This window comes from Mandrillus leucophaeus, unplaced genomic scaffold, assembly GCF_000951045.1.
Source record: "Mandrillus leucophaeus isolate KB7577 unplaced genomic scaffold, Mleu.le_1.0 Scaffold1305, whole genome shotgun sequence".
NCBI classification, from domain to species: Eukaryota; Metazoa; Chordata; class Mammalia; order Primates; family Cercopithecidae; genus Mandrillus; species Mandrillus leucophaeus.
The window spans coordinates 326,181-354,068 of NW_012101261.1; the positions used below are offsets into that span (position 1 = coordinate 326,181).

A 27,888-nucleotide genomic window follows, 5' to 3' on the forward strand; every position below is an offset into this window, starting at 1 on the left:
TGGGAGTTACCCGATTTTCCAGGTGTTGTGTGTCTCAGTTCCCCTGGCTAGGAAAAGGGATTCCCTTTCCCCTTGCGCTTCCCAGGTGTGGCTATGCCTCGCCCTGCTTCAGCTCTCGCTGGTCGGGCTGCAGCAGCTGACCAGCACCGATTGTCCGGCACTCCCTAGTGAGATGAACCCAGTACCTCAGTTGAAAATGCAGAAATCACTGGTCTTCTGTGTCGCTCGCGCTGGGAGTTGGAGACTGGAGCTATTCCTATTCGGCCATCTTGCTCCGCCCCTCCTGAATTTTCTATTTATATCCATTGCCTATTTTCCAATGCGGTCTTTGTTTTTTAATCTGTTTTCCTATTCATTTTAATAGTTAATTAATGAGAGTTGTTTTTTGTTTGCATTCTGGATACTAATCTTTCATTGATAATAGTACTGCACCTTGTCTATGAATTTATGATGTCTTTTATCGTATAGATTTTAAAGTTCAGATGTAATCTGTCTATTTTCTCCTTTATACTTCATGCTCTTTGTTTTGTTTTGCTTAAGTATCCTTCTTTATCCCAAATTCATAAAGATGTGTTTTTTTTTATTTTCACCTAATATTTCTAAAGTTTTGCGTTGTATATTGAGTTCTTTAATCATCCATTTGGGTATTTTGAGTGATCTTTCTTTGTTGATGTTGTGATGTCCAATGTAATTTAATTTTAGTTTAGATAACCAATCAGTCTAGTGTAATTTACTGAATTTCCTGCTCTTATGCTGCTGGTATCACATACCATCTCTGTCAGTTATCACTGATGTCAGTATTGGCATATCTACAGTCCCTTGATCTGGTCCCTAGTTTATATGTTTATTTCTACTCCAACATTACCATCATAGGGCTAACCACTATAATTCTGTAGTTTTGTTATCAAAAGAGATGATTCACCATCTTTTTCCATTTCAAAATTGCTGTTGTTTACTCTTTGCCAATCCATGTGAATTTTCAGATCCAGACAATTTCTGTGAAAAAGAAATTGTTTTGAGAAGTTTTCACGTTAATTTTAGGATATTTGACATTTTTGCAATTACTTTTTCTAGCTTTCTAAAGAATGTAGTTCTTCATTTTTAGGTCCTTGTGTGTTTGGTTAAGTTCTATAATTTTCTCCATGAAAACTCTTTACAATTTTGAAATTTTTTTTATTTTGTTTTGTTTTGTAATATTTGTTTGTACTTTTCCTTTTGAGAATATTAATTAACTCAATAAATTAATTCCTTAGATTCTATTTCAGTAACATATTAATTCTTTTGATTTTATTCATTAATCTCATGTCAGAGATTAACTTAATGAATAAATAATTCATTAATCTCTTTGCTGTACTCTTTTATTGATTTTATATGTTGCTTCTATGTATTTTAGATTTCTGTGAGAACTTTCACATCATCTTTGAATTATGATAATTTACTGCTTTAGTTTTTAATTTCATTTGTTCATTCATTTTATTATACTTTTGAATAGAAATGTTAGTAGAGTGAATTCTTATTTTCAACTTTAAGGAGAATGCATCTCATGTTTCACTATTGAGTATACTTTATAAAGATTGCCTTTATTGTAAATGGTCCCCTTCTCTTCCTAGTTTATTAAGATATCTTATTATTTTGAATAAGAATGAATGAATGCTAAGTAATATTAAATGGTTTTCCTACATTTGAGATGATTAAAAAATTTGTCTCCACTATTAATGCAATTAGTTATAATATAATTTTTGCTATTAAACAATTTTTAAATTTCTGGAATGGACTCTTCTTAAATATCTTCTCTCACTTCATGGAATATATATTATATATAGATAGATTATATTATATATTGTGTTGTATATCACATGTAATATATATTAAGTTGTCCTTATATTAGTGTATATTACATATGTGATATTTATCCCATCAATTATGTATATATTTACATACATGACCATATGAAGGATATTGGACTATATTTTACATTGTCCAGTTGGCATATCAGGTACACAACATCATGAAAATGTTGAAAAGCTTGTACTCATTTTCAATTCCTTTATAATACTTTATCTAAAACAAGGGTAATATGTGACAATGTTTTCTTAAAAGTTTGCCTTTAAAACTATCCTGGATTTTGGTATGTGTGTTTGTTGTTGTTTGTTTTTGGTGTATTTCTTATTTTTAAACCATTACTTTTTCTTTAGTAACATTACAGTTTTATAGAAAATTCTTTTTTTTTTGGCAGGGGGGTACAGTTTTGCTTTTGTCCCCCATGCTGGAATGCAGTAGCATGGTCTTGGCTCACTGCAACCTCGGCCTCCCAGGTTCAAGCGATTCTCCTGCCTCAACCTCCAGAGTAGCTGGAACTACAGGTGCGCACCACCACACCCAGCTAATTTTTGTATTTTTAGTAGAGACAGGGTTTCACCATGTTGGCCAAGATGTTCTCGATTTCTTGACCTTGTGGTCCGCCTGCCTCAGCCTCCCAAAGTGCTGGGATTACAGGCATGAGCTACCATGCCTGGCCAAAAAATCTTTCTTTTAATCTGAGTTTTCAAATTTATTAGTATATGTTTCTAGAATATTCTTATTATTTTAAATTTAAAAACTTTTTTCTGTAGCTGTGTCCTCATTTTTAATATTTACATTATTTTTTCTTCTTTTCTCCTTTTTTACTTCAATTAATTTATTTCTCAGAGCTTTGCGGTTTTATTAGTTTTTTCATAGACTGTTTTATTTTTCATCTTAACCATTTGTTTTCCTTTTTTTTTTGCTTTTATGTTTTATCCTTCTATGTACATTCATTTAATTGTACAGTATTTTTATGCTTCAGATTTCTTGAGTTGAATGCTTTCATGCAAGTGCTATTTCTGACACTGTTGAAAGTTTTTTTTTTTTTTTTTTTGTCTCTGATATCTGTGATCCTCTTTGAATACTTTTTGGTCTCCTATTATCTTGAATATAGACTACCCTGTTTGAATGCCATTACCTGAGAATACTGAAAAAACATACTGCCTCAGTAAAAGATATATGCTGAATTTCATGACAGGGGAGACTGATGAGTACCTGGGTATAGGCTGCAATCTCATAGTCTGGATTGCTGATTTGAAACTAGCAAGGAGTTGGTGGATAATTCTCTTAGCCGGGATTATATTTCATTGGCAATGGAAAAGTTATGTCATCAACAACTAACAGATATGCCAATGGTTAGTTTAAATAATCTAGTTAAACTAGATTAATGTAGTTAAATGACCTACATGTAGTTGTGGGAAGGAGACAAATCATGTGAAACAATTTGAGTGATTTAAAATAACTTGACAAATTGCTTAGTTCAGACTTAAATAATTTATGACTTCGGAGGGACAAAAACATTGAGAGCTAACATAGTTGTGGGAAGTTTCTTATCCCTGTTTTCTTGTTCCTGGGATCTATGGTCCTCTTTAAATACCTTTTTGGTGTCCTATTATTTTGAGTGTAGACCAGCCTGTTTGAATGCCATTGCCTGAGAATGCTCAAAAAATGTACATTCCCAGTGAAAGATGTATGCCGAGTTTCTTGACAGGCGAGATTGACTACTGTGTACTCAATTTTTGGGGGCAGGGAGCTAGCATAAAATGATGATATTGATGATGATGAAGATAACAATACCTACATACATTTTTGAAGTTTATATACCAAACACTGTACCAATTACTTTATATGAATAATTTAAAGTAATTCTCAGAAAAATTTGAGGTAATTATTATTATTATTATTATTATTATTATTACTGGTGGCAGTATAGCTGTGTGGACTATACTATGGTACGGGCTTTTCCTGTGCTTTTAATAATGTATAGAGCTCAGAATATAGAATCAAAAAGGATTAACGTTGCTGCTGATATAAATAAGCATGATTAAAACATCAGTGTGTAAGGTATGCTCATGGGATAATGGGAAGATGAGCTTAACTAGTGAAGAAGCTGATTATATGGTTATATGGAAAAAAGCATTGGTAAGTAGTGGTGAATCTCATTATGTATGGCCCTGATTACTCCCACAGGACTTTTTTTTTTTTAAGTAAAGATTTAGGGGGCAGAGGACTAACATAAAAATAATGATAGTGATGATGATGATGATATCAATACCTATATATTGTTTGAACATTATTATTTGCTAAACATGGAGTATCTAGTGCTTTATAATAATTTAAATGAATTCTCAGAAAAATTTTGAAATAGGTGTTCTTCTTATTAAAGGTAGTAAAATAGTTTTCATCATTTTTATTGTTATGTTCTAATTGTAGATACTTAGATCATCTCACATGCCTAAGTACATGACAGAGCCAGGACTCTTAGCAGACATTATACTTCTAAAATAATTATTAAAATTAGTCTGATGTGGTCCATAGGATGGATTCCTGAGAGTGAGAATGCATCTGGGGTTGTCTCTAGGAGGCAGTGAAATAATTCAGCTATGCAGAGGTAGAGGCTTGGCCTCAGGAAGTAATAAATCATAGAGGACTCCAAGCCTCCAAGCATGGGTAACTGAAGCAATGGGGCATTAATTCTGCTTTCTTGTGTGGAATTGACTTGCTTTTCCCTTTCATTCTTTTTTTTCTCTTGTTCTATCCTCTCTTTCTGCCTTTCTTTTTTGTAATCAACTTGTGAGTAAGGGATATTCAGGATTAGGTATTTCTTTTTCTGTTTTGCAGATGCTAAATATAGCTAACATATTATCATGGAAAAAGAAAAAAAACAGAGAAGAAAACATGTTTTACAAAAAACCATGGAAGATTTAAGATGTGCTTTTATTCCATACCAAAAGACATGCTTCAGTAACAAATCTTGTTAGAACATTGTTTTATTTCCACACATGTCCAGAATTAGTGCAGAGACATCATTTAGAAATTTACATTTTAAAAGTACTTTGATTTTGAATCAATAGACTAATCCTTTCAGTAACTCAAAAAGTAACAAGAAATTCTTACTTCATAGTCTTTTTGCTAATCAAAGAACTCAACAACTGAGTGAATGGAAGCAAGTAACTTTGGACAAAGCACCTGATCCCTTCACCTCAGTCTCTCCTGTATGTCAACTGAAAGTAATGATACCTTATTTCTTACCTTCTCCTGTGCTGGAGGAGAGCAAACCATTAAGCAAAGACATTTGTAGTGTAGAATATATACTAGCCAAAGATTTCCTGAAAGGTTTAAGAAGGAAAAGATTATTGTGTTTTGGTGGATGTGCTACTTGTTAACTAGAGTATTCTCATTACCAGCTTATTTTAGGGACCTATCATTAGTTTATATTTGTGTGGACTTCTGCACTGAAAATGGAGCTACTAGGTTAGTCCAGATTTTCTAAGAAGCAGAAAACATTATATGCAAAAGATTTATTTGTTATAGAAGCCAGAGAAGGTAGGGGGAGCTGCCTTCAGACCACATTACAATTCACAGTCTTTGCAAGGATAGCGGAAAGGAAGAGGCGTTGGGTTGGTAGTTTCAGACTTCAGCTCTATTGCAAAAAAATCATCCACACCAATGACGAGTCATCTAGTTAGAGTTATCCATTGGCAGAGTCTCCTGTCTCACTAGAACACGTCTGCAGTAGTTACACTGTTCTGCTCAGTGATTGGCTAGGAGTAAACTGAGGAAAGTGTGGCCTTTGTGATGGTAAATGCAGAGGGGCAGCAGTGGGAAATCTGAGCATGCATTTTCACAGCTGCCACATCCACATACAGTGATAAAAATATCACTATTTTCAATTTTCCTAGCCTTTTGTTCTTACCAAACCTGCCATAAAGAAGCTTTATGTCTCCTAGACCATAAACATGTCCTATTCCGCAAGTTCATATCTGTCTTCTATTTCATCCCTAATCCTGGGAATATGGGTCGGGCATTTCAACTATGTCCTATTGAATTAGGCTTTCCTTCATCCTCTTCTGTGAGCATCTCACTGATTTCAAACTCTCAGTAACTCTAAGAATTTCCTTTATTTTTCTAAGTTCTTGCGATGCACCATGTTTCTAGAGATAGTCATGTAAATATTTTGAATTGGGATCACAAGAGGTTGTCTAAATTGGTTTAAATTACTGATTTTGGAGCTGAGTATAAGTGGGTTTCTAATTCTGGCTCCATTTTTTACTACCCATGTCAATTTCTACAAGGTGTGTAACCTTTATGCCTCAATTTTCTGACCTGATAAATATAGTAATATTTTCCTTATGATATTATGGCCTTAGCATGTAGTACAAATAGTTAATGAATGACAGGTACATTATTGATAACTTCAGCTAGGACTTATGATATGGTTTGGCCCTGTTTCCCCACCCAAATTGCATGCCGAATTGTCATCCCCACTTGTCAAGGGAGGGGAACTGTAATCCCCACGTGTCAAGGAAGGGAACTGATTGGATTATGGAGGTGGTTTCCCCCATGCTGTTCTCATGATAGTAAGCGAATTCTCATGAGATTTGATGGTTTCATAAATGGTAGTTTTTCCTGAGTGCTCACACTCTCCTGCTGCGTTGTGAAGAAGGTGCTTGCTTTCCGTTCACCTTCCACCACGATGGTAAGTTTCCTGAGTCAACTAAACCTCTTACCTTTGTGAATTACCAAGTCTTGGGCAGTTCTTTATAGCAGTGTGAGAATGGACTAGTACAACTTACAACTTTTCTACACCTTTCCACATCTTAAACTCCTTATTACGTTTTCAATGGGTTACTTCAAACCTAGTTCCACTCTTTCCAACTCATGTTATCTTCAGACCACATCTCCTACATTATTGGAAAGTGACAGTCCATCATGTGTTCAGTATTTTTTGAGAGCCTGTCATGTGTCAGGAACTGCTTTTGACAATGAGCGTATAATGGTGACAGACCAAGTCCCCACCTTGATGGAAATTAGAGTCTATTCTGTGCAATGTACTTTCTTAACTTCTGTGCTTTACACTTAAAAATCTCTTATTTATCTTTATTTCCCCTTTCTGCCTCAGTCCTACCTCAGAGTAGATTGTTGTTATTCTTTCCCAAGATTAGCCTAAATTCTTATCTAGCTTTTCTAGAATCTTACTTCAATAATGATTTCTTGGTTGACTGTGTCTTCAGTTTCTATCTCCACTGGGTCATCTTTTGCTTTGCAGAAAAAATTTCTCCTATTTTCTACCAAAGAAAATCACAAACGAACCTTTCATGTGAATTTGCTTCTGCCTTTCTCTTTTCTTCCTTCTGTTTGCACTTGGCTTTCATACCCACAAGTCTATTTAAATAGCCCTCTCTTAAATATGGCCTACTATGGCCTTCTCTTAGCTATTATTTTCCTTGAACTCTGAAGCACTAATTCTTAAAACATGTCTTCTTCTATGACACCACTTATACCCAGTTTTCCTTCTGTTTTTTATCACAATGTGTCATTTTTTTCTCTTAATTTCATTTCTTCATTGATTTCAATGGATATTTGTTGAGCACCTGTTACGAGCACTGAAGTGCAAATCATAACACAGAATAAACAAATCGAAAACAATTATTTGATTCTGTTTTATATTTTTCTTACTGAAGCCTTAGAACTTTTCTCTTGGCAGACTCATCCACTCTAATTCCCAATATATATATTCAATCATAACCTTCCTCTGAATTGTATTCCTGTGGTTGCTCTTGCCCTCTGTTCCTTGAGTTCTATACCTGTTCCTCAAACAGCACATTTACAAACAGATGTTATTATATTCACCTCACCAGCATTTTCTTCTAAATTCTGTATATCTGCTAATGTCATCATCCACTCTAGCTTTAAAATACAAACTTATCTTTGCTCCATTTCTTCAACCTCTTTCTAATTTTTATCCTCATTGCTATCATTTGTTTCTGGTTACTTTACTTCTTCCTTCGAGTATCATAGTTAAATCCTGACTTTTTTAAAAACCGGTTTTCCAAATTCCTTATCCCTGGTATTCAAACTCCTCTAAAAACTGTCTCAATCTTATTTTCCATCTAGTCTTCCATTTTCCGGTTTTATTTACTGTCTTTCCATGTAAATCTTCCTACTTGTGATTTCCACTTTCACACCTATTTGACCACATAAAGTTCATTCCTGTCGTAACATGCAACTGCTTTTTGTTTATCTTAACTCATGGAACACTTTTCCATCCTCCAAGGTTCAACACAAATACTACTTCTTTAGACCCTCGTTTTCCTTCACCCCTCCAGATATAACCTCTACCTCTTCTGAAACACAGTCGAATACTTTCTCTTGTCATTCATTTTATTTTGCTTTGCATCTCATCTCAGTTATGAGATTTTGAAATCCTCAAAGACAGAGACTTGTGTCATTTAGGATGCGGAACATACCGCTTTATTCAATAAGCATGTGCTAAAGAAATAGTTGAGAATATCTCCCTCTCCAAAAGTGAGGATTTCTCACTGATGTATACCAATGAAGTAATAAACTGTATATCCTGACTGAATAACTCCTCTGCAAGAACACAAAGTAATTGTTACGTGCGCAGAATTTTCGCTTTCTCTCTTTTCCATGTCTTACATTAAGGGAGCACCTCCTCTGAGCCAGACGTAGGAAGAGGATGATAGCAAGTCATGAGGACACAGTTTTTTTCTCTGGGGATGTTAAATACCTCAGAGACTGATGTGCACGCAAATGGCTCCAATGTAAAATAAAAGAAAATTTAGGTGGGAACTTACATTAAAAAGATATTCCAAATATAAAAATTACTAAATGATGAATGAGTTTTATAAGCCTACTTTTGTGGAATATTCTTTATGAAACTTTAGAAAAATCAAGTAGATATCTTAATATATCCTTGAATATTAGTTTAGCAGACAGTGATTAATTTTCTAGAACAAGTCTAAAAAATTATTACATTTTGAAGAAATAGTATATTTACTTTTCATAAAGCTACTTGGGCTTCCTAAATGTCCAGTTTGTTTGACTGGGGCTGGAGTTTTGAATCAAAAGGTAATATAAGTTACAATATTGTAAACAAAGTTTGCTTGATAAACAAATGTTTTAAAGAAAGGATGAAAAGGAATTCTGAGTTTTCTTTAAAAAGTTTATAATGAGCTCTGCCTGTGTTAGGGGTTGTGATCTTTGTTATAATCCATACATAGTATGTGCTTAGTATATGTTGGCTAAACCATGACAGTTGGAGAGCCCATCTGTCTATGAAGTTCTATAAAATAAGGATTTTAAAATTTTAACTTTGGAAAGAAAAGGCTAGTTAAACATAGAAGAGTGCATGCCACTCCAGAGACTGTTAAAATGTTCAGATGGGTAACAGTCATATTTTCTAAAACTTAATTGAGTTATACAATATAATCAGGAACTAAGTGATAGTCTATAACTTTTGAATACTGATTGTACTTTCAGTTTTTCTTTCCTGTTACCACTCTCTCCAGCTTAATTCAGACAGGAAAACTGGTACATTCTTTATGATCAGAAAGGATTTTTGTGTCATTAGACCATGCTAAATTAATAGTTTTTATAACTTGACAAGAGACCAAGTCATCATTACCTGGAGGGAAACACTTAAATCATCGAAGAGGGCTGTTCAGTGCTGAAGGAAAGTTTAAGTTGACTGCTTTGATACTAAGTCTCAATTCCCAGGTGGTAATGATCAGGTTTGCTGAAAAATGGATAGTTTTCACCCTCAGGATGGGTCGATTATATTGAGAAATGTATAGGAGGAGAGCTTGTCAAGGAAATTCAAGGAACACAGCTGATATGTTTTAAAGGGAGTTCTAAACTAGTCCTCAGATTGAATAAAAAATGCTTCTGTTTTATGGTCATATGCAAATATGCAGAAGATTAAGAGGAAGAAGCTAAAGAAAGAGCAATGAATGGAAGGTGTGAGAAGAAAAAAATATCAGAAAAGTCATAAAACTATTATATTTCAGCCTATCATTTGTTGAGATGAGAATAAAATACTGACTTGGGGAGCAATTTTGGTGGTGGTTGAAATTATAATACACATCTTTTAATGGTGATTCATAGAGTCTGAGTATTGCACTGATTTCAAGTCCCAGAATTCTAGCAAATCATTCTAGTAACAAATGATGGAAATCCGTTGTTGTGTTGCTGGACTACACAGCAGTCCACGCCCTGGCTGAATGATTCTATTTGTGATTCTTACAATTTTCTTGTGAAAAGAGACATCTTGCAAGAAATGAATTATTACAGTTGTATATTTCTACTGAGTATGAAATGGGATATGTAGTCATAAAGAAATTTGTAACCCCCAAGCCAGGCTACAATTTGTATTTAAACATTCATTGTTTACAATCCATTGCTCCATACCAGTTCAATTTGGTCAAGTGTCTTCTTGAAGACTTATTTATATTTTACATGAAGATTTGTTATAATCCATACTTAATTGTCATTCCTTGGAATGTTTCATATTGATTACATACCTACCTTGTTGCATTCATGTTGTTCTGCCATATTATAATAATGGGTCTCAAGATAAGAGAGACTCTTGTAAATTAGTATTTTCTTCTATTTCTCCAGTTACTTATATTGATCTCATTGTTTTACTTGTATATGGATATATATGGCTAAATACAGCCTCAAAAGGAAATAGGAAATAAAAATGATTAGACAATTTGAAATAATACTGATAGCTAACACTCCTATATGGCTTACTATTTTAAAGACCTAGCTCAAACTGCTTTACATATATTGAGTTATTTAAGCTTTAGAACAGCCATATTAAATATAACTACTATTAACTGCACTTTACGAGGGAGAAAAGTAAGGAGCAGAGAGCTGAAATGATCTTACTGAGTAAACATGGTAAGTAGCAGACTTAAGTTTTGAACCTAGGCAGTCTGACTTCTTGGTACTCTACTCTCTACTTCCACAACTGAACTTTTCTTGGTTAAGGAGTACATTATTTTACTTCAAAGTTATATTTTAATATGATTATTTATTAACACAGATATCCTTCCCTGAACAAATTATGAGATTGTAAGTACAAGAACCATGTTTTATTAAATTTGCCATATATAGTGTTCAATAAAATATTGAGTACTCCTGAATTACAGCTTATCATTGCCCTGAGATATTCTTTCTAGAGGACTTCCATTTTGTAGTTGTAGGTTTTACATAAAACTTCAAAATTCACAAGACAAAAAAATGAAATTGTTATCACTAAGTTGGATGTTATTTTCATGATACTCCTGTTTCTTAATTATTTTTGAAAATAGAATAGCATGAATGAAGTAGGCTAGGTTTGATTAAAACAATTTTACAATCATGATACTTTGTTGAAATTCTTTTCTTTTTATTACTCTTTCCTATAGGGTGCTGCTTTAATAAGAATGCTGGCTAATTTTATGGGCCATTCAGTTTTCCAGAGGGGTTTGCAAGTAAGTAAAATGCTTTTTATTTTCTTTTACATTTTTCCTTGTCAATATGTTTCACAGCTTGGGAAATGGCTGGTACAAAATTGCTGAAATTGATAGAAAACTTTAAGATGTGTAAGGTAAGCAATGTCTTTCTATATGACAAATGAAAGTTCTAGATAGGATACTCATGATATCAACTGACAAAACTTGAACTGTTGAACAATTTAGAATCTGTTTGATTTGCATTTTTAAATTGAAGTAATTTTAAAATATGCCAGATCCTAAATGTTCTACAAAAGACTTCTGGAAAGACTACCTTCTTTTTCTTCCATTTAAAAATTCAAATAAGCTGAAACAAATTTTGTTAGTATTATTTGAATTATGTGTTTGAGAAATCTTAAGGCTATTTTTCAAATATGTACCTTATATGTTTTTGTTATTTTGCTGTTGATATACATAGATTGTTATTTGTTCCAAAGGCTTTTAATTGTTTTTATTTTAATTAGAAAATATGTTTTTCTTAAAAAAGGAAGAAAAAGATACAGTTTTTATCATAATGCATTTAAAGTATGAAGTATGGAATCTAAGAATGAATTCTTAGAAAAGGAAGATTATGAAACTTCTTAAAGCAGACACAATATATTAAAAAAAAACCTTTTATTCCATTGAATCTGCTGGAGTAAATCATGTTCCCAGTAGCTGTGATTGATGAATTATTTATGATGCATTCTGCTACTTAGAAGTGTCCTTTAAAGTAAATTGATGTTCACCTGAAATACAATTATGCTAAGACAGAGAGAGCAATCAATCTTATCTGTTCTTAGTAAGCTTTTCATTTTGAAATTTAAATAAACTACATCTGGGTCCAGGTCATATTTTAGTAGTATAATTCTATCCGTACCCCCAAATAAACTGAAAGATAAAATACAAGGCAAGAGTTAACTATGTTATGACAAACTCTCTATATATACTTACAACAAAAACTATATATGAAAACAACTTTTTTGAAGAATTATTTCCCTCAGAAAATATTTTTACAGATTTGTTCCAGCAGGGTTTGAAATTTACTTTAATCAGCTCTTTCCATTAGGGACACCTTCAGAATAGCTGAATCCATTGAATCTATTTGTTGTATATTAAAGACTCTATTCTGATCACATAGTTGGGAAAATCTTTTTTTCTTAAGGAGTGTCCTTCATGAATATCAACTATCTGGAGGAATGTCCTTCCGTATCCCCATTCCTTTGTTTTTCCCCATTGAAGTTGTAGCATGACAGTTTCGGAAAATTTCTAACTGTTCATAAGGGCAACACAAATTGAATTTGATTTCTTCATAGCAAGTTGATGTGAAATCATTTTCTGTATAAAATTCTTATTGTTTTTCTTCATCTGTGTGTATGGGTTTGCTCAGCAGATTGAATAACTACAGTTATATTATTTGGAAAGGATTATTATTTTGCAGCATTTTTCTTCGTCCTGTCATACTTTCTGTGGTGTGCAAAATATATCAATTTTTAAAACATTCTTTTCCACTGACCCACTCTGCTCAGTTTTATATGAAACAGTTAGAATATAGCCTCTGACTCATATCATATTAAACTTTCATTCCTAGCTTGTATTAATGTGTGCCTTTATGCTCTGATACTTGATTTGGTTAATTTTCAACTGAGGTACTCTATGTTTGTCAACACTGCATTTCATTTGCCTGGTGACATCTCATTGATCAGATAGATCTGTATCCTTCAGTACTTCGCTTGCAGCTTTATTTATACTCATCATTCAAACTGATTTAGTGTATCATCAGCAGTTTGGATTAGTTTACAGTAGATCCCTACATCTAGGTGATAAATTATCATCTCTTGTGCATGAAGATGTATGGGATACATTTTGGAGATGACCTCCTGAGCAGACACTTCATGTCATGGTGCTGAGCGGTCACAGAGTTGATATTAATATGCTTCCCATCCAGAAGGCCCTGGGGAGTCTTGGTTTACAAGTTGTTGAAAGAGCTAATCTAGGCTGTCAGCACTTATCTGGGCTGGAAAACCTATGAATTGTTTTTACATTAACCATGGTTATTTCCATGTTGACAAATGAAAGTTTACTATTTGCAATTCCAAATTGCGGATAGTGTGTTTTTCATATATATTTTTATTCTCCCACTTTTTTTTACTCCTTTCTTCTCTTTTTCTCTCTTGCTCTCTTTTCTTCCTTTCTTCTTTTTTTCTGGACTCAGACCCTAATCTTCATGTTCCACATAGGAAAAATGTCTTAATGCTCTTTCTTCTTGATTTATTATCTACCTAAAATTTATGTTCTCTTGCAATTTATGTATCCTTACGACCCACCTTAAGGTCTTTTGGGAACAAGGCAAACTTTAAAAATACATACCTGTGTGTATGTGTGTGTGTATGTATATGTAATATAGAAAGGTAGTAGTTTTCTGGGTTAGTTCACATATTCATATTTGATTTATAAAGTACCAGTGTAGTTTCAACTACATTTTCATTTTTTTGTAATATTTTATATAGGAATATGTTTTAAATTTCAATTTAAACATGTATTTTTCAGCAGGAAGAGACTCTAGAGATTTTCTGAGAAAAATTTTGTTTCTAATAGTCATATTACCCACTGGATCAGCTATGAGAATGTTTAGGAGAACAATTTCTTATTGAATAATCACAGCTTTTGTTGGTGATTTGTTGGTAACACCACCAACAAATTGGCTTGCATTTTAATGTTTGAATTGAAAGTGGAACTGGACTGAATTGAGCTTAAACATTTCTGTGGTTATATTATGTGTCACTAATAAATAATATATATTTTTAAATGCAAAAATGTTTACATTTTTGCAAATTCTACATGTCTACTGTTCTGTGTAATCCGTTTTCAAAATGATAGCAGGCATATTTTGAGAAACATTAGGCAATAGAATAAATAAGGAGAAATATTTCTCATTTATACCTCCAGTTAATAGTGGTTTTCTGCAAGTCACTAGACCTCTTTTGACCTCTGACATTATCGTTATGAAATGTAAGAGTTGAGGCAGGGCGCGGTGGCTCAAGCCTGTAATCCCAGCACTTTGGGAGGCTGAGACAGCGGATCACGAGGTCAGGAGATCGAGACCATCCTGGCTAACACAGTGAAACCCCGTCTCTACTAAAAAAAATACAAAAAACTAGCCGGGCGAGGTGGCGGGCGCCTGTAGTCCCAACTACTCGGGAGGCTGAGGCAGGAGAATGGCCTAAACCCGGGAGGCGGAGCTTGCAGTGAGCTGAGATCCGGCCACTGTACTCCAGCCCGGGCGACAGAGCGAGACACCGTCACAAAAAAAAAAAAAAAAAGGAAATGTAAGAGTTGGACTAAATACTGTAAAATTCCTTTTATCTTTTATATTCTCTAAATCTAGGATTACTTTAATGCAGTTTACTAGTTAGACAATTTGGGTTTGACATATTTAATTTGGGACAGCTGTTTTAATTTGATGGACACATTTGTAAACTAGATATACAAGAGTGACTCCATTTTTTTTGAATCTTTAATCATTTGAATATTAAGACTGTATTATATAACTATCAATATATAGAGAACTACAAATGTAGTCAAACCAGAGCAGCACTTTTGTAACAGGGAGTTTTTGCTGGTGAGTTTTATTTTTCTAGTATCAAGAAACGACTTATATTTCTTTGGTTTTTATTTACTTGTTCACTTTCATAATTGGCTCTGGATACTTTACAAATTTATGATTAAGCTGCAGTGGTTTTAGATGTTATATGCTAAGAACTCTTGAAATTTCTTGGTGATTTTCAGTGTAAATTCCATCTTCTAATGCTGAAATTTCTACTTGAACTCTTGAAATCTGCTGAAACCAATTCTACCTATTGGTTTTACATTTAGATATGTTGGAATTGGTTTTGAGAGGAGTCAGCAGCCTCCTTGATGAATGACATTACAGGGAACTCAAACAAGGGGAATTTGCTTTTTCAGAGACAAGAAAAGCTACCACGGAGGCTCAGTGAAATTTAGACCTTTGAGGCCTGCATTCCGATTCTGTATCCTACACTTTCCTAGTCCATACCCTAACTCTCACATAAAAGACAAAATTTACTTGAGTTGTAATTTTGCCATTCAGAATTTTAAATCATAGTTTACTTTTTGGATACATTGATTCTAAGCCTAAAAGAGATACATGATTCTTTTCACATAGTCATAGATCTCTGGTTCCCTGCCAAACCTTCAGCTGAGAATTTAAAGTACTAAGGTTGTTTTGTTTTTGTAATCTCTCCAGTCTAGTCAGAAATAGCCAAGCCTCTCAAAGACTTTGTAATTCTCTATTCATCCATAATGTTCTATTGAAACAGTCATTTGTTTTCTCAAATCTTATTCTTCAGTTTAGGAAACTATCGATAATCATTTAAGCAACTGTTTTGGCCTGAAAATGATTAATTATCATGATCCTATTACTCATTATTAATGACATTACCTTCTTTAAATCTAATCAAGGCAGACAGACAACTGTAGATAACCATCTCTAAGGGTCTACAATCACTTCTGGTATGTAATTCTGTAACATACTAAAACCTTTAGTAATATTTCAAGCAGAAAGGGAATTAACATTGGATATAGTCATTTTCTGAAACTGTTGGCAGGGTTATGGAAGTAAAGGTCAGGAAAGCTACTGCCACCCTTCCAGAAGTAAAGACATTTGAGTTTCATAGGGAAGTAATGCACATATTCTCAGCTGCCTGGAATACACCTGAAAGCCACTGGTAATACTTTACCCCTGCCTTCTGCCAAAGCCCACATGCCTGCTCTCTGCTATCTGAGCAATGACAACTCCTCCTTCTTTACTGCCATCCATATTTTTTTATGTGTGCTTTTCATTTTGCAGAACATAAAGTTGAGCCTAACTAGCAAAGGATTCCTGGAAATGTAGCATTCAAGCTTCTAACCCATGCAGTGCACAAGAGGGTAGATGGTAGGGGAAGTGGTGGTGAATGGCCAACAGTCTGACACACTTAATCCATAAATGTCTTTGTTCTATTGATTAAATATTATTTGCATTGTTTTTACAGGTTGTTTTATTACCATATGGATATTTAAAAAGTATTAACTTCTTTATTCATCTCTTCCTTAATATTGTATTAAGACCATATGATACTTCCCTAGCTAGAGCAGAGAATGTTCTCAACTGATTTCAATAATTTTACCAGGACATATGATGAGAGATATAAGGAAATCAAATCAAGAATTACCACATTTTACTAACTTCATAACTTCAGTCCAGTTGTTTGTGGTCTGTAATATCCAGTTTTCTCTTTGAATGAGTAGATTTGATTATATCATGGTGAATCAGTACCAGTAATATATAAAATTTGTAAATTTCTAAAGTGATTACTCATAAAATAAGGATCTGGAAAAAAGACAGGGAAGTTTACTACTGTGAATAATTGTTTTGGTTTTTTATTAACTTACGAATTTAGCCTTTGGTTTGCATAATCACAACTGTAGGACCCTCATTCTTACCTCCCCAGGTGGGCCAATCCTCCTGGGATAAGTTAAAGTACAGCAACAGTTCACCGAAATTGCTTTTGATTTAAGACCACCTCTACATAGGACATCTGGAAAACAAGATTATGTGTTCTCCCAACCCAAGACTTTCTCCTAGCGATAATTTCAGAGAGTAGTGATGACTAAGAAAGCATCTGCATAATACATGACCTGTTGCAACTTAAGCAGAGTCAGTGAGAAATGCAATAGGCAGGTCGGCAATAACTAGAAACTGTCTCTTGCACAGAAGCTCCAGTTACAATTTTTAGATTTATATCATTCTTATCTTTAGCACCTCATTTTTGTTTGTGGTATACACATCTCCAAATTCCTTCCTAGGTCATTTCTAAGGACAAGCTAGCAAGATCACTCATGGGTTTCATGCCTATTTAATATTTATACTATTGGAATCTGGTTTTCTCATTAAAATGTTGCAAGCATAAGTAGAGTCCTTACTAGTGTAACTTTGGGGTGGAATATGTGCAGTGTAACCCCACTCCTATCCTCTCTTCCTCTTGGACAGACTTTAGGACCCAGTGTTGTTGAATTTCCCTTTCTGTGTGGTACCTGGAATATAAATATACTGCAATTTTGTCCTAATATTTTTGTCTGTCTCTATAGAAGTTCTTAGTGATTTCACATATCTCTCTGAAATATTCCCTTCTCCTATAAATAAATGTTTTATCTAAATTCCTTCTCTAATAAAAATTACTCACCTAACAGCATCTTTTGGTAATTATTGCATCTCTCACTTACAGGGTTCTTAGTGTTTACATGCATATACATTACTATTCATCCATATACAACAATGCTTATAGTTAAAATATTCATTTGATCAATAAATTAGAATCTACTTCTTTAACTTTGTTTTTATAATTTAAGTCCAATAGTTCAAATCCTGATTCTACATAAGTAGAATAAGTCTTACTTTTAAAGTAAGTAATTCAAGTAATGATTCTTTTAGATATATATCTTTACATGACTTGGATTTTTCTTATTTCATTTTTATGTTTTAATCTCCCTAATTACATTTTTTTCAGATTTTTCTGGCAATAAAAATTAAAGCTGTAATTATAAAATCCTCAGATAACATTGACTGGCTCGGTAGCTATTAAAAAAATAATTAGTACCTGTGCTATGGCTTTTTCTTTCAAACAAAACAATATTGTTTTAATGATTTGAGCCTAGTCGTACCATTCTTCATGTTGTTATGAGTCAACACCAGGGTATTGAAATTATAAAGTGAGATCATTATTAAGCTTGATACAAACCCAAAAGTCTGAAATCCCTGTCAGAAAGTGAGTCACCTTCCTGCTCAAGCAGTGAGGGTAATTCAGCATCATCTAAAATATGGTTGAATAAAGAAAGATTTCTCTTGATTAGTATTTAACTGCTCTTTTCCATAAGGTAACCTACAACAAGATGTTTGGCTCCAATTATCAGGGTGGAAATTGCTTATGCAAATCAATGTAAGGCAATGAGGTGTGGATAAAAAGCAAAAGGGAAATATCATTATTATTGGTTTGTGCTCATAAAATTCTGATAGCCTGAAGGTAATGACAGGCACAAAGCCATAGGGATTATTAGTAGCAACAACATACTCAATAACTTGTGTTCCAATGAAGTGTTATATGGTAACACGTGTATGCAGGATTTTTAGTTGAAAACTGCAGGCTTACATTTGTGAGAGAGTGTTTTCTCCCTTACATGTAGGTTTTCAGATAAGTAAAAAGTCAGAAAATAATAGAGGAGCAGAGACATTGTGTCAAAGTTAATTTTCTTTCTGAAGAGATAATATTGTGTTTTTATCCAGATGGCAGCTGAATCATACTTAATCTAAAATGAATGACCATAGACAGCTTTTGCTCCAATGTCTCCTAGTTTTGCTTAAAATGCTATGCAGTTTTAGATATGCTATGGGTAAAATGGTTAACAACTTGAAAATAATTTGATGTGTTCACTCAATGTCATATGATAATAATGTTATCGTTACTAATTTTTAATTATTTGATTTGACTTAATTGGCATTTAATTTATTAAAGACATAACTATAAAGAAAAATTAATGAGCATGTTATAGAGAAAGAAATATTTAAGTTTCAGAAAAGATTTGATGGATTTCAGAATTAAGAATTCCATCTTTAGTACAAACAAGTACTTTAAAAAAGTAAATAGCATTCTGTATTCATATTTCTGGATCAGAGAGAAATAACTTTTATTCATCAGTTTTTTAAAAATACAGCCACTGATTGAATCTTTATTATTTTTCTTCTGATTTATAGGTTGTTAACCGACTAATGTGGCTATATAACTAAAAAGCCCTTATTTTTAGAGACATATATCTCTTTTTAATAATCCTGCAGGCATTTGTCCAGCTCAACAGGAGGTCTCATATGTTTATATGTATAGGTTATCTTTTATCTGTTAGTTAAAGGCTCAAGATGTATTACATATTGGCTAATTGGGTTGATTCTATGAAATGACATTTTTGGTTATTTAAATGTATCTGTGAAATTATTAGACACATTTAGTTGACATATGGATGTGTTTGTATGTTACTATATCCGTAAATGCACACCAATCTGTAAATATGGACACATCTACTAAAAACTGTCTCTGACTCTTCGTAGACATTACCATTTGGTTAGATCGCTAGTTCTGTACTATAATAAACTTGCCTTACAGGCATTTTTCTGTAACCTACTTAGCTCCTGCATCAGCAGTTTTCTTTCTTTTTCTTTTAAAATTTATTTTTCTTTTTATTTTATGTTCTCTTTTTGGAAAGTGCACATAATAGCCTAGAACTATATATTTGGAAACATTACAAAAATTGCTCCTAACTTAAAGATATTTCTCCTCATTTACTAATATTTTCATAATTGCTTGACATGATTCTGTTACATAGCTTAGTTTAATACTAGTAATATGACATAGATGTACCATAATATATTTTGTTTTATCCATGTTTGTGAGCAGTTACATTGCTGTCCAATTTTTGTTAAATAACACTCTAATAATCTTTACATTGTTGATTTTTTCCATTATATTTTGAACTATCTCTTCATATATATATTTTAGGAGCAGAGTATCAATTTTTTCTCCAAAATATTAAACCAGTGTATAATGCTAGAAGTTTGAAAGTTCTCTGTTTATACTCTACTAAGTAAACAGGATTCTTATAACTTTTCAGAATAAATTTCTTACTAATTTAGTAAGTAAAAAACTTTTTTCATTGTTATTTCACTGTATACATTTTATCATAAATGAGGCTATGAAATATTTTAATACATTCTCTGCTTGCATTTCACTCCTTTCATTCACTCTTTTATAACATTTATCCATGTGTCTTATGCATTAAAATTGAGGTCTTACTCTCTTTTTAGTAACTTTATTTAGTTATAAAATAAAAATAATGAACTATAACATATTTACTGCAAATTCTTTTTCTCTTATATTTAATATGTCAGAATTATTGTTATGAAAAAACACCTTATAAATTATTGGCCTAGGAGTGTTAAAAAGACTTAAGTTACATATTTTGAACCTGGTTTACAAAAGGTTTGTATGCATCCAAAATTTCCCTTTTGTCTACCTCTGTATTTTTGTTTATGGAAGAGAGAACTTCGTGTTAACACGGCACAGAAAGAAATGGTAGTTATTGTTATACTACCATAGTATAACAATATTCACTTGTTATACTGAATCTGATTTCCTTTTGCAATCAGTCTCCTGTATTCACCTTCTCTCTTCTGCTCAAGGTCTCTCCTTATGATTATTTTACAGATCATTTTCTTTTCCATTTAAGAAAAATAACACATGTAAGTATTAAAAATCATTTCTTAATGTTTTGTGCTAAAAAACAAAATTATAATTTCTCTTCCTGTACCAGCTTTGCTTAGTTTTATATATACAGTTCACATTCCCCACCCATTAGACATGTCCAGTCATTCATTTATTCCACATGTATTTATTATGCATCTAGTCTATGTCAGACATCATGATAAGTACTAAGTATTCGGGGCATGCTGTACACAGTAGATATGGCCCCTGTTCTCATGAATCATGTAACAGGATAAAGGGAATACACCATAGATAGGAAAAAACAAATGAATCTATTTTTTGCTCAATGTGAAAAAATTCTAGGAAGGAAAAATAGGATGCTGTGAGAAAGCATAGCGAGTGGGTGGTTGGAACAACTCTAGATCGGTTGTTTAGGGAATCCTTGAGAAGACGGTAGGTATGCTGAGGTCTGAAGGAAGAAAGATGGGGGTCAGGGAGATTCCAAGAAGAGGGAAGGGCTAAAACAAGAACTGAGCACGTTTAAGGAAAAGAAAGAAACTGGTGGATGCGTAGAGTTAGTAAGAACAAGAGGTAGGAGTGGTGAGCAGCAGGTGACCATGCATTGCCCAATAGTCTGTGCTAAGAAGATTTAATATTATTCCAAGTGCTGTATTAAACAGTTTTAAACTGGATATGACATGGCTCTATTTACATACAGAACAGTTCTCTGGCTAATTGTAATAACACACTGGGATTGGGGCAGTCAGAATACCAAGAAAGGGATTGGGCAAAAAAAGTAAGGAGGATATTTTTATATTCAGGTGAGAGATTATCAAGGCTTAAATAGTTCATAGAAATGGAGACATAGATGGATCTCAAATGTTTTTTAATGGTAGAATACAATGGACCTAGGGATAAATTGGATGAAGAGCATGGTATGCGAAGTGAGGAAGAGAGTGTAATCAAGAATGATTCTGAGGTTTCTGGGATGAGGACCTGGAAACATGCCTTGAACAACTGTAACAACTGGGGGTTCAGAGAAGAGGAGGAGCCCGTAGAGATGACTGAGATGGAACAGCTAGAGAGGCAGGCAGAGTACCAAGGCATCGTATCACAGATGCTTAGAGAAGAGTTTGTTTCAAGAACAAGAAAGTGGGTGACCAACAATGTTAAATGCAGTAGCAAGGTGGAGAAGGATAACAACTGTAAACTGTTCCTTTTGGTACCCTGTAAATTCATCGATTTCAGTGGAGTAGGTTAAAGAGTGAATGGGAATGTGGAAATGGAAACAGAGTATGTAGAATAAAATTAAACGAATTTTTTCAAGGAAGGAGATAAGAAAAAGAGGGTCAGTTGTTAGAGGGGGATAAAGGCTAAGGAAGATTTTTGTTTTATTTTTAAAGATGAGAGGGAGTTTTACTGGTTTTAAGCTGGCAGATAAAGATTCAGGAGATGACTCTGATAATGTTGGAGAAGTGAGAAATAACTCCAGGACCTTGCTCTTTGAGAAGGTGAAGGCACTTGTCTTTAATAGGAGGTTTATCTCCAGTAAATTTGGAAAGCTGGCAATGGGGAAATCAGAAATCCTTTCTGATGACTTATAGTTTTTTAGTGTTTTTTGAGAGAAGGTCACTAGCTGAATGAAAATGAGGTAAGAGTGGGAAGTGGAGAAAGTTGAAGATAGAGAATTCAAAGAGTAGAAAGGTACTTTCTAACAGTTTTGAGTTTCTATTTGAATTTGGTGATTATGAATAAGCTCAGCTTTTCAATTGCATGATTTTCTTCTGCGATATTCAGCTGTATGAGTACAGGTTTAGAGAAGACAAATATTTGGATTCCTCCATGACTGGGATTTTTGCCAAGCTACTGTAATTGAAGGACGGTAAAACAAAACAGATGAGGCTGTTTCCCAGGATTGATTAAGATGATCTATGAAATCTAATCTGGATACTCAGGGAAGAGAAGACAGGAAGAATCTGCTAGACAAATAACCCACCATTAATAATAAGAACAGTAAGATTAGTGTCTTTATTGCATGAGTGCCAACTTGGGTAAGTCTCTTTTGTGCTGAGTCGAATTAGTGTACCCATTCCATGAACTGCCCATCAGGGGTCTTGTTATCTCAGTAGAGCTCTGTGAAAGACAGGGCTGCTAGGCCCCACAACTTGGAGAACTGTCCAAAACCCATTACTTTCCTGTATTTGGAAGGAAGTCTTGTAAGCAGCTTTTCTCAAGCCTAAAGGAAGCTTTGTTCTTAATTTTTCTTTTTCTTTTCTACTGCTCCACTGCATCCCCCCACCCAGGCAATTTCCTCCTTCAATTAGTACATATAATGTTCTTTGCTTTGCTTTACTTTGCTTTTTTTTGCTGTTCTCTCTTCTCTCTTCTCTCCTCTTCTCTTCTCTTCTCTTCTCTTCTCTTCTCTTCTTTTCTCTTTTCTTTTCTCTGCTCTCCTCTTTTCTTTTTCTCCTTCTTTTTTTTTTTTTTTGGAGTTTCTCTCTCGTAGCCCAGGCTGGAGTGCAGTGGTACGATCTCGACTCACTGCAAATTCTGCCTCCTGGATTCAAGCCATTCTCCTGCCTCAGCTTCCTGAGTAGCTGGGTTTACAGGTGGCTGCCACCTCACCTGGCTAATTTTTGTATTTTTAGTAGAGATGAGTTTTACCACATTGGCCAGGCTGGTCTTGAACTCCTGACCTCAGGTGATTCACGTGCTTCAGCCTTCCAAAATGCTGGGATTACAGGAGTGAGCCACCGCTCCTGGCCAAGTCCATATAATTTTCTTATGGTATCTCTAGAACATTTTGGCTTCTCTTGAAGGGAAGATTGAAGAAGACTTTTGACACTAGCCCTGTTTCCCCATTTATCTTGCTAGTAAAATAACTGAAGTTTTTTGGATTCTTTATGTGGTTGGTATTTTTCTAAGTCGTTTATTTGTTTTATATCATTTTCTGTGCATACCCTTATCAGGTAAGCACTACATTATGTACATTTTTCAGTTGAAGAAATTAAGGTTTAGAGAAAATAGATACTTTAACAGATCACATGACTGGTAGGGATCAGCCTGGATTAATACCTATACCTAGTTTATATATACCTTCTTTCTCAACTAAATTACATTTCTTCCCAAATTGCTACCAGCACCAGGGCTGAGAGAGCACAGAGGTGGGAGAGGGGAACTCTGTGTATATGTCTACAATCAGTGGGCCACTTGATTTACAAGAAGCAGTCCATTTTTACCAACCAGGATGTAATTTATCTATTTTGGGAGTGAGTGATGATCAAAGCCCTTTATCAGGATATTCAGAAAAAGCAATTCACAAACTTCATTTTTACCAATAGATTCACTTTATGTCTCAGTAATATTTCATGCCAGCAGCAAAAGTGAGATGTAGAAATATTTTAGTACCCCAGAACTCCTCTATAGACTGTGACACATTATTTCACTGACAGGTGTAGGACCTTGTCACTTTGTTCTGGAATGGCATAGAAATCCTACAGCGGAAATATTGTAACTCTGGTCATGTGCCTGCAGGTTGAGGAATTGACGGTATGATCTATAATTACAACATAGGAGATATTTGAAAACAAAAGTGGTGTGAGAAGATGCCATTATCTGTAATTTAAAGCAAACAAACAAGAAACCCTTTCATGAGCTGGCACGTTGTTTTGATTTAAAATGTTCTGATGTTCTACTATATTTAGCAGCCACTTATAAGATACACTTATTCTTACAAAATTTACATTAATTGGGTGGAGTAATGGATTTGCAAAACATGTAAAATGACTTTTGTGTTCTAAATACTCTCATATCTAAGCAAGCCACTTCTAAAGGTAAATTTAGGGTAAACACATTTAAAAATTCAGAATCAGAATGCCATGCAAAGCATGAAAACTGACTTTCAATTATTCTTCTTCTATCTCTCCAATAGCTTTCTTTCCTAGATCTGTCATCTCTTTTTTTCTTTTCATGTCGAGTGGCTTGAACGGCTGTACCTCAAAAAGTTTAGTAATGGTTCTTATTATACTGGACTTATGTCTTGGAAACCTAATATAATTTAATAATAAAGAAAAGTTTCAATAATTATTTATACCTTTTCATCTTTGACTCTTATCTAATATAATTAAAATATAAATATTATTTTTTAATCTTTGCATAAGGCTTTCTTAGTGCTTTGTTACTCATTTTTATTTAATCTTAAAATTTCCATCAATTTCTAAGTATGAATCCAAATAGATACCTTGGTCTATAGTCTAGCTTTCTTTGTTTGAGTTGGTCACCTATCACTGTTGTAGTCTTCTTGCTCCTGTTTGTCAAGGTTAGGGAATGTAAAAACATCCTCTGAAGTGCATGGGCCAGGCTTCAAATGGGTTTCATCCAACTCTTGTGTGACTTTGCTGTGATCTGATACTTTCAATCTACTTTTGCTGTTGTTCATGGATCCCTTTAAGATCATCTTACTCTAATAATGCACATACTTACAAATATATAAGTTCAGAACTTACAGTTCTCAGTGCAGAAGTCACTGCTTTGGAAGCTTTGTTTAAGACGAAAGTCTTGCTTTTTAAAATGTTTTTGTTGTTGTCACTCTGTCTGCCCCCCCATCTATAGAACCTTCTCCACTTTATTTCAGTTTTAATCTTTGTCTCCAACATTCTTGTCTGCTTTTAAAACATAAAAAATTAAGTATACATGTCTTTCATGCCATACCTACTGTTCATAACAACAAAAGCCTAATTGATTTACTAAATAGATTTTAATGTTCTTTAGCTTTTATTTTGTGTAAGTTGTAGGCAATAGTTTATTTTCTTACTAGGGATCACTAAGATAGTGTAGAAGTGTCTTCCTTCATTTTGTTTAACCCATTAGAGTTGTATTATGGAAGCAACAGAAACAAATTCTGGTTAAATTAGGCAGAACAGAAATTATTTGAAGGATATAGGTAGCCCATTGAATCATTGGGAAGGCTGAAGAACCAGGCTTACAAAATAGAATAAGAACTAAAAGAGATAAAAAATCAAGAGATGTAGCCAAGGTTATGCCACAGGAGTGTCAGGTTCAGCTTTCCCCATTACAGTGGCTACCACAGGACCCTTAGTGTCACCATGACAGGTACTACTCTTTTAGGATTCATAGTGCTAGGACAAAGCATCCCCTTGTCTGAGGCCAGAGCACAAGCCCAGGCTTTAGCTGCCAGGGAAAGTGGAGAGGGAATATTTAGTATTTTGTCCCTTCTATTTCAATAGAGGAAGGCAGAGATTTTACCTTCCTCCCAGATTCCATAGTGAGTGATTGCCCCCCTATAAAACTGGTGTTTAAATGCTGGAAAGCCAAAAAATGACAAATGCCCACTACACATTTTTTGAGGTACAATTATTCTTGATAGAAAGCAACAATATTTCAAACTCTTGCTTCAGCCTTCTTGTCACATAGTCAGAAAAATCAATGCTTGAATTTACCTAGCATTTCCAGACTAGTCTTACAAGTATAGGACATCCTACTTCCCAGTGTCAATGAGTCCCAGGCTGCTGTACCCTGTCTTACTGGAGAAAGCACTACTGGTGGTGGTCTCCCTATACCTAGTTGCCTCCCTTTTTTATTGGCTGAATTCTGATTTTTTTTTTTCTCCAAATTCTCACCCTCTTCTAAACAACCATATACTTGAGAGGACTGTCTTTCCTTGGGTAAAGTTCAAACAATGCTCCCTTAAGATGCAGTAACAGATTCTTGCTAGAGCACATGATGCAATTTTGACAAATGACAAATGTGAGAAATTTGCTGCAGAATTTGAGGTGAAGTTTTCCTGATTCTTTAAAGGAGGTTCTCAGGAAGAAATTCTGTATCTTTCCTCTGTACAATGTCATGTCTGAATATGATGATTGCTGCTGCCATCTAGCCACGAACCTGAAAATGGAGCTAAATCATAGATGGGGCGGGACCAAAATAATTCCAGAAGAAAGTGGCTACAGCTCTGTCCTACCTACTTATGATAGGAAAGAATCAACACAACTTTTTTTTTTTTTTTTGAGAAGGAGTCTCACTCTGTCACCAGGCTGGAGTGCAGTGGTGTGATCTCGACTCACTGCAAGCTCCGCCTCCTGGGTTCACGCCATTCTCCTGCCTCAGCCTCCTGAGTAGCTGGTACCACGGGCACCCAACACCACGCCCAGCTAATTTTTTTGTATTTTTAGTAGAGACGGGGTTTCACCATGTTAGCCAGGATGGTGTTGATCTCCTGACCTCGTGATCCGCCCACCTCGGCCTCCCAAAGTGCTGGGATTACAGGCATGAGCCACTGCGCCCAGCCTAAATACTGCTATTTTAAAAGTCATTCTATGGTGGATGTTTATTAGTTGCAGCTAAACACATGTAAACGAATCCATATGGTTTTTATGGAATCATCCCTTTATGTCTCAAGGAGTAAACCATTTATGTGGTTAATCCTCTATCCTAGCATGCTGAAAGACTAATTAATAGGAAAGCAATTATTCCATAATTATTTCCATAAATCTTATTTCCATAAATCTTAAAAGATAATAGAGCTTTACTTCCTTAATTCACTCTTTACTTTTCCCTTTGTCTTTATTAGTCCTGTTGGATTTTACACATGACATGTTATGAACCACATCACTTGTTAGCAAATGAAATAAAACAAAAATGGTCTTGTATGCAATAGTTCACAATTTTTGATGACATTATATGCAATCACATATATCCATTCAAGTTATATGCCTGACAAATATATAGTGAAATAATGAATTATGTCCCATCTTAATATTTAAATATGATATTTTGGGGGATCCTGATATACATATATATATATGGAGTGGAGGGGGGAGAGAGAGAGAGAGAGAGAGAGAGAAAGCACCTGTTGTGTACTAGACTGGGCACAAAGATGTTGGTTAAATAGTGGTAAACAAGATTGGCAGTCATTACTCTCACGGAGTTTACAGACTGTGTGGACGGTCAAACTAATAAACAGGCACCTATGACACAGTGGGATAAATGCTATTATATAGAACATTGTGTGACAATATAAAAGAGATATTTAACTTAGAATTAGGAAGGAGATTGAAGTGGATGGGAAATGATTCCTGGAGGAAATGCATCAAAATTGAGTCCTGGAAATTGAATTGAATTGAATTGAGGTAGCCAAAGGAGAAAAGAGTATGTAGAGAATTGCATGTGCAGAGAACCAGAAATGAGACAAAATATCCATTAGACATCTTCAGAAAGCT

At 34.3% G+C, this 27,888-nt stretch overlaps 1 protein-coding gene across 1 annotated transcript in view; it reads left to right on the forward strand.

Moving 5' to 3' along the window:
• The window catches only part of TRHDE (thyrotropin-releasing hormone degrading enzyme), a 455,449-nt gene that overhangs the window by 294,356 nt on the left and 133,205 nt on the right, over positions 1–27,888 (forward strand). The window contains exon 8 of the mRNA XM_011972836.1: positions 11,277–11,342. Coding sequence (XP_011828226.1) covers positions 11,277–11,342 — 66 coding nt within the window. The remainder of the gene's footprint in view (positions 1–11,276; positions 11,343–27,888) is intronic.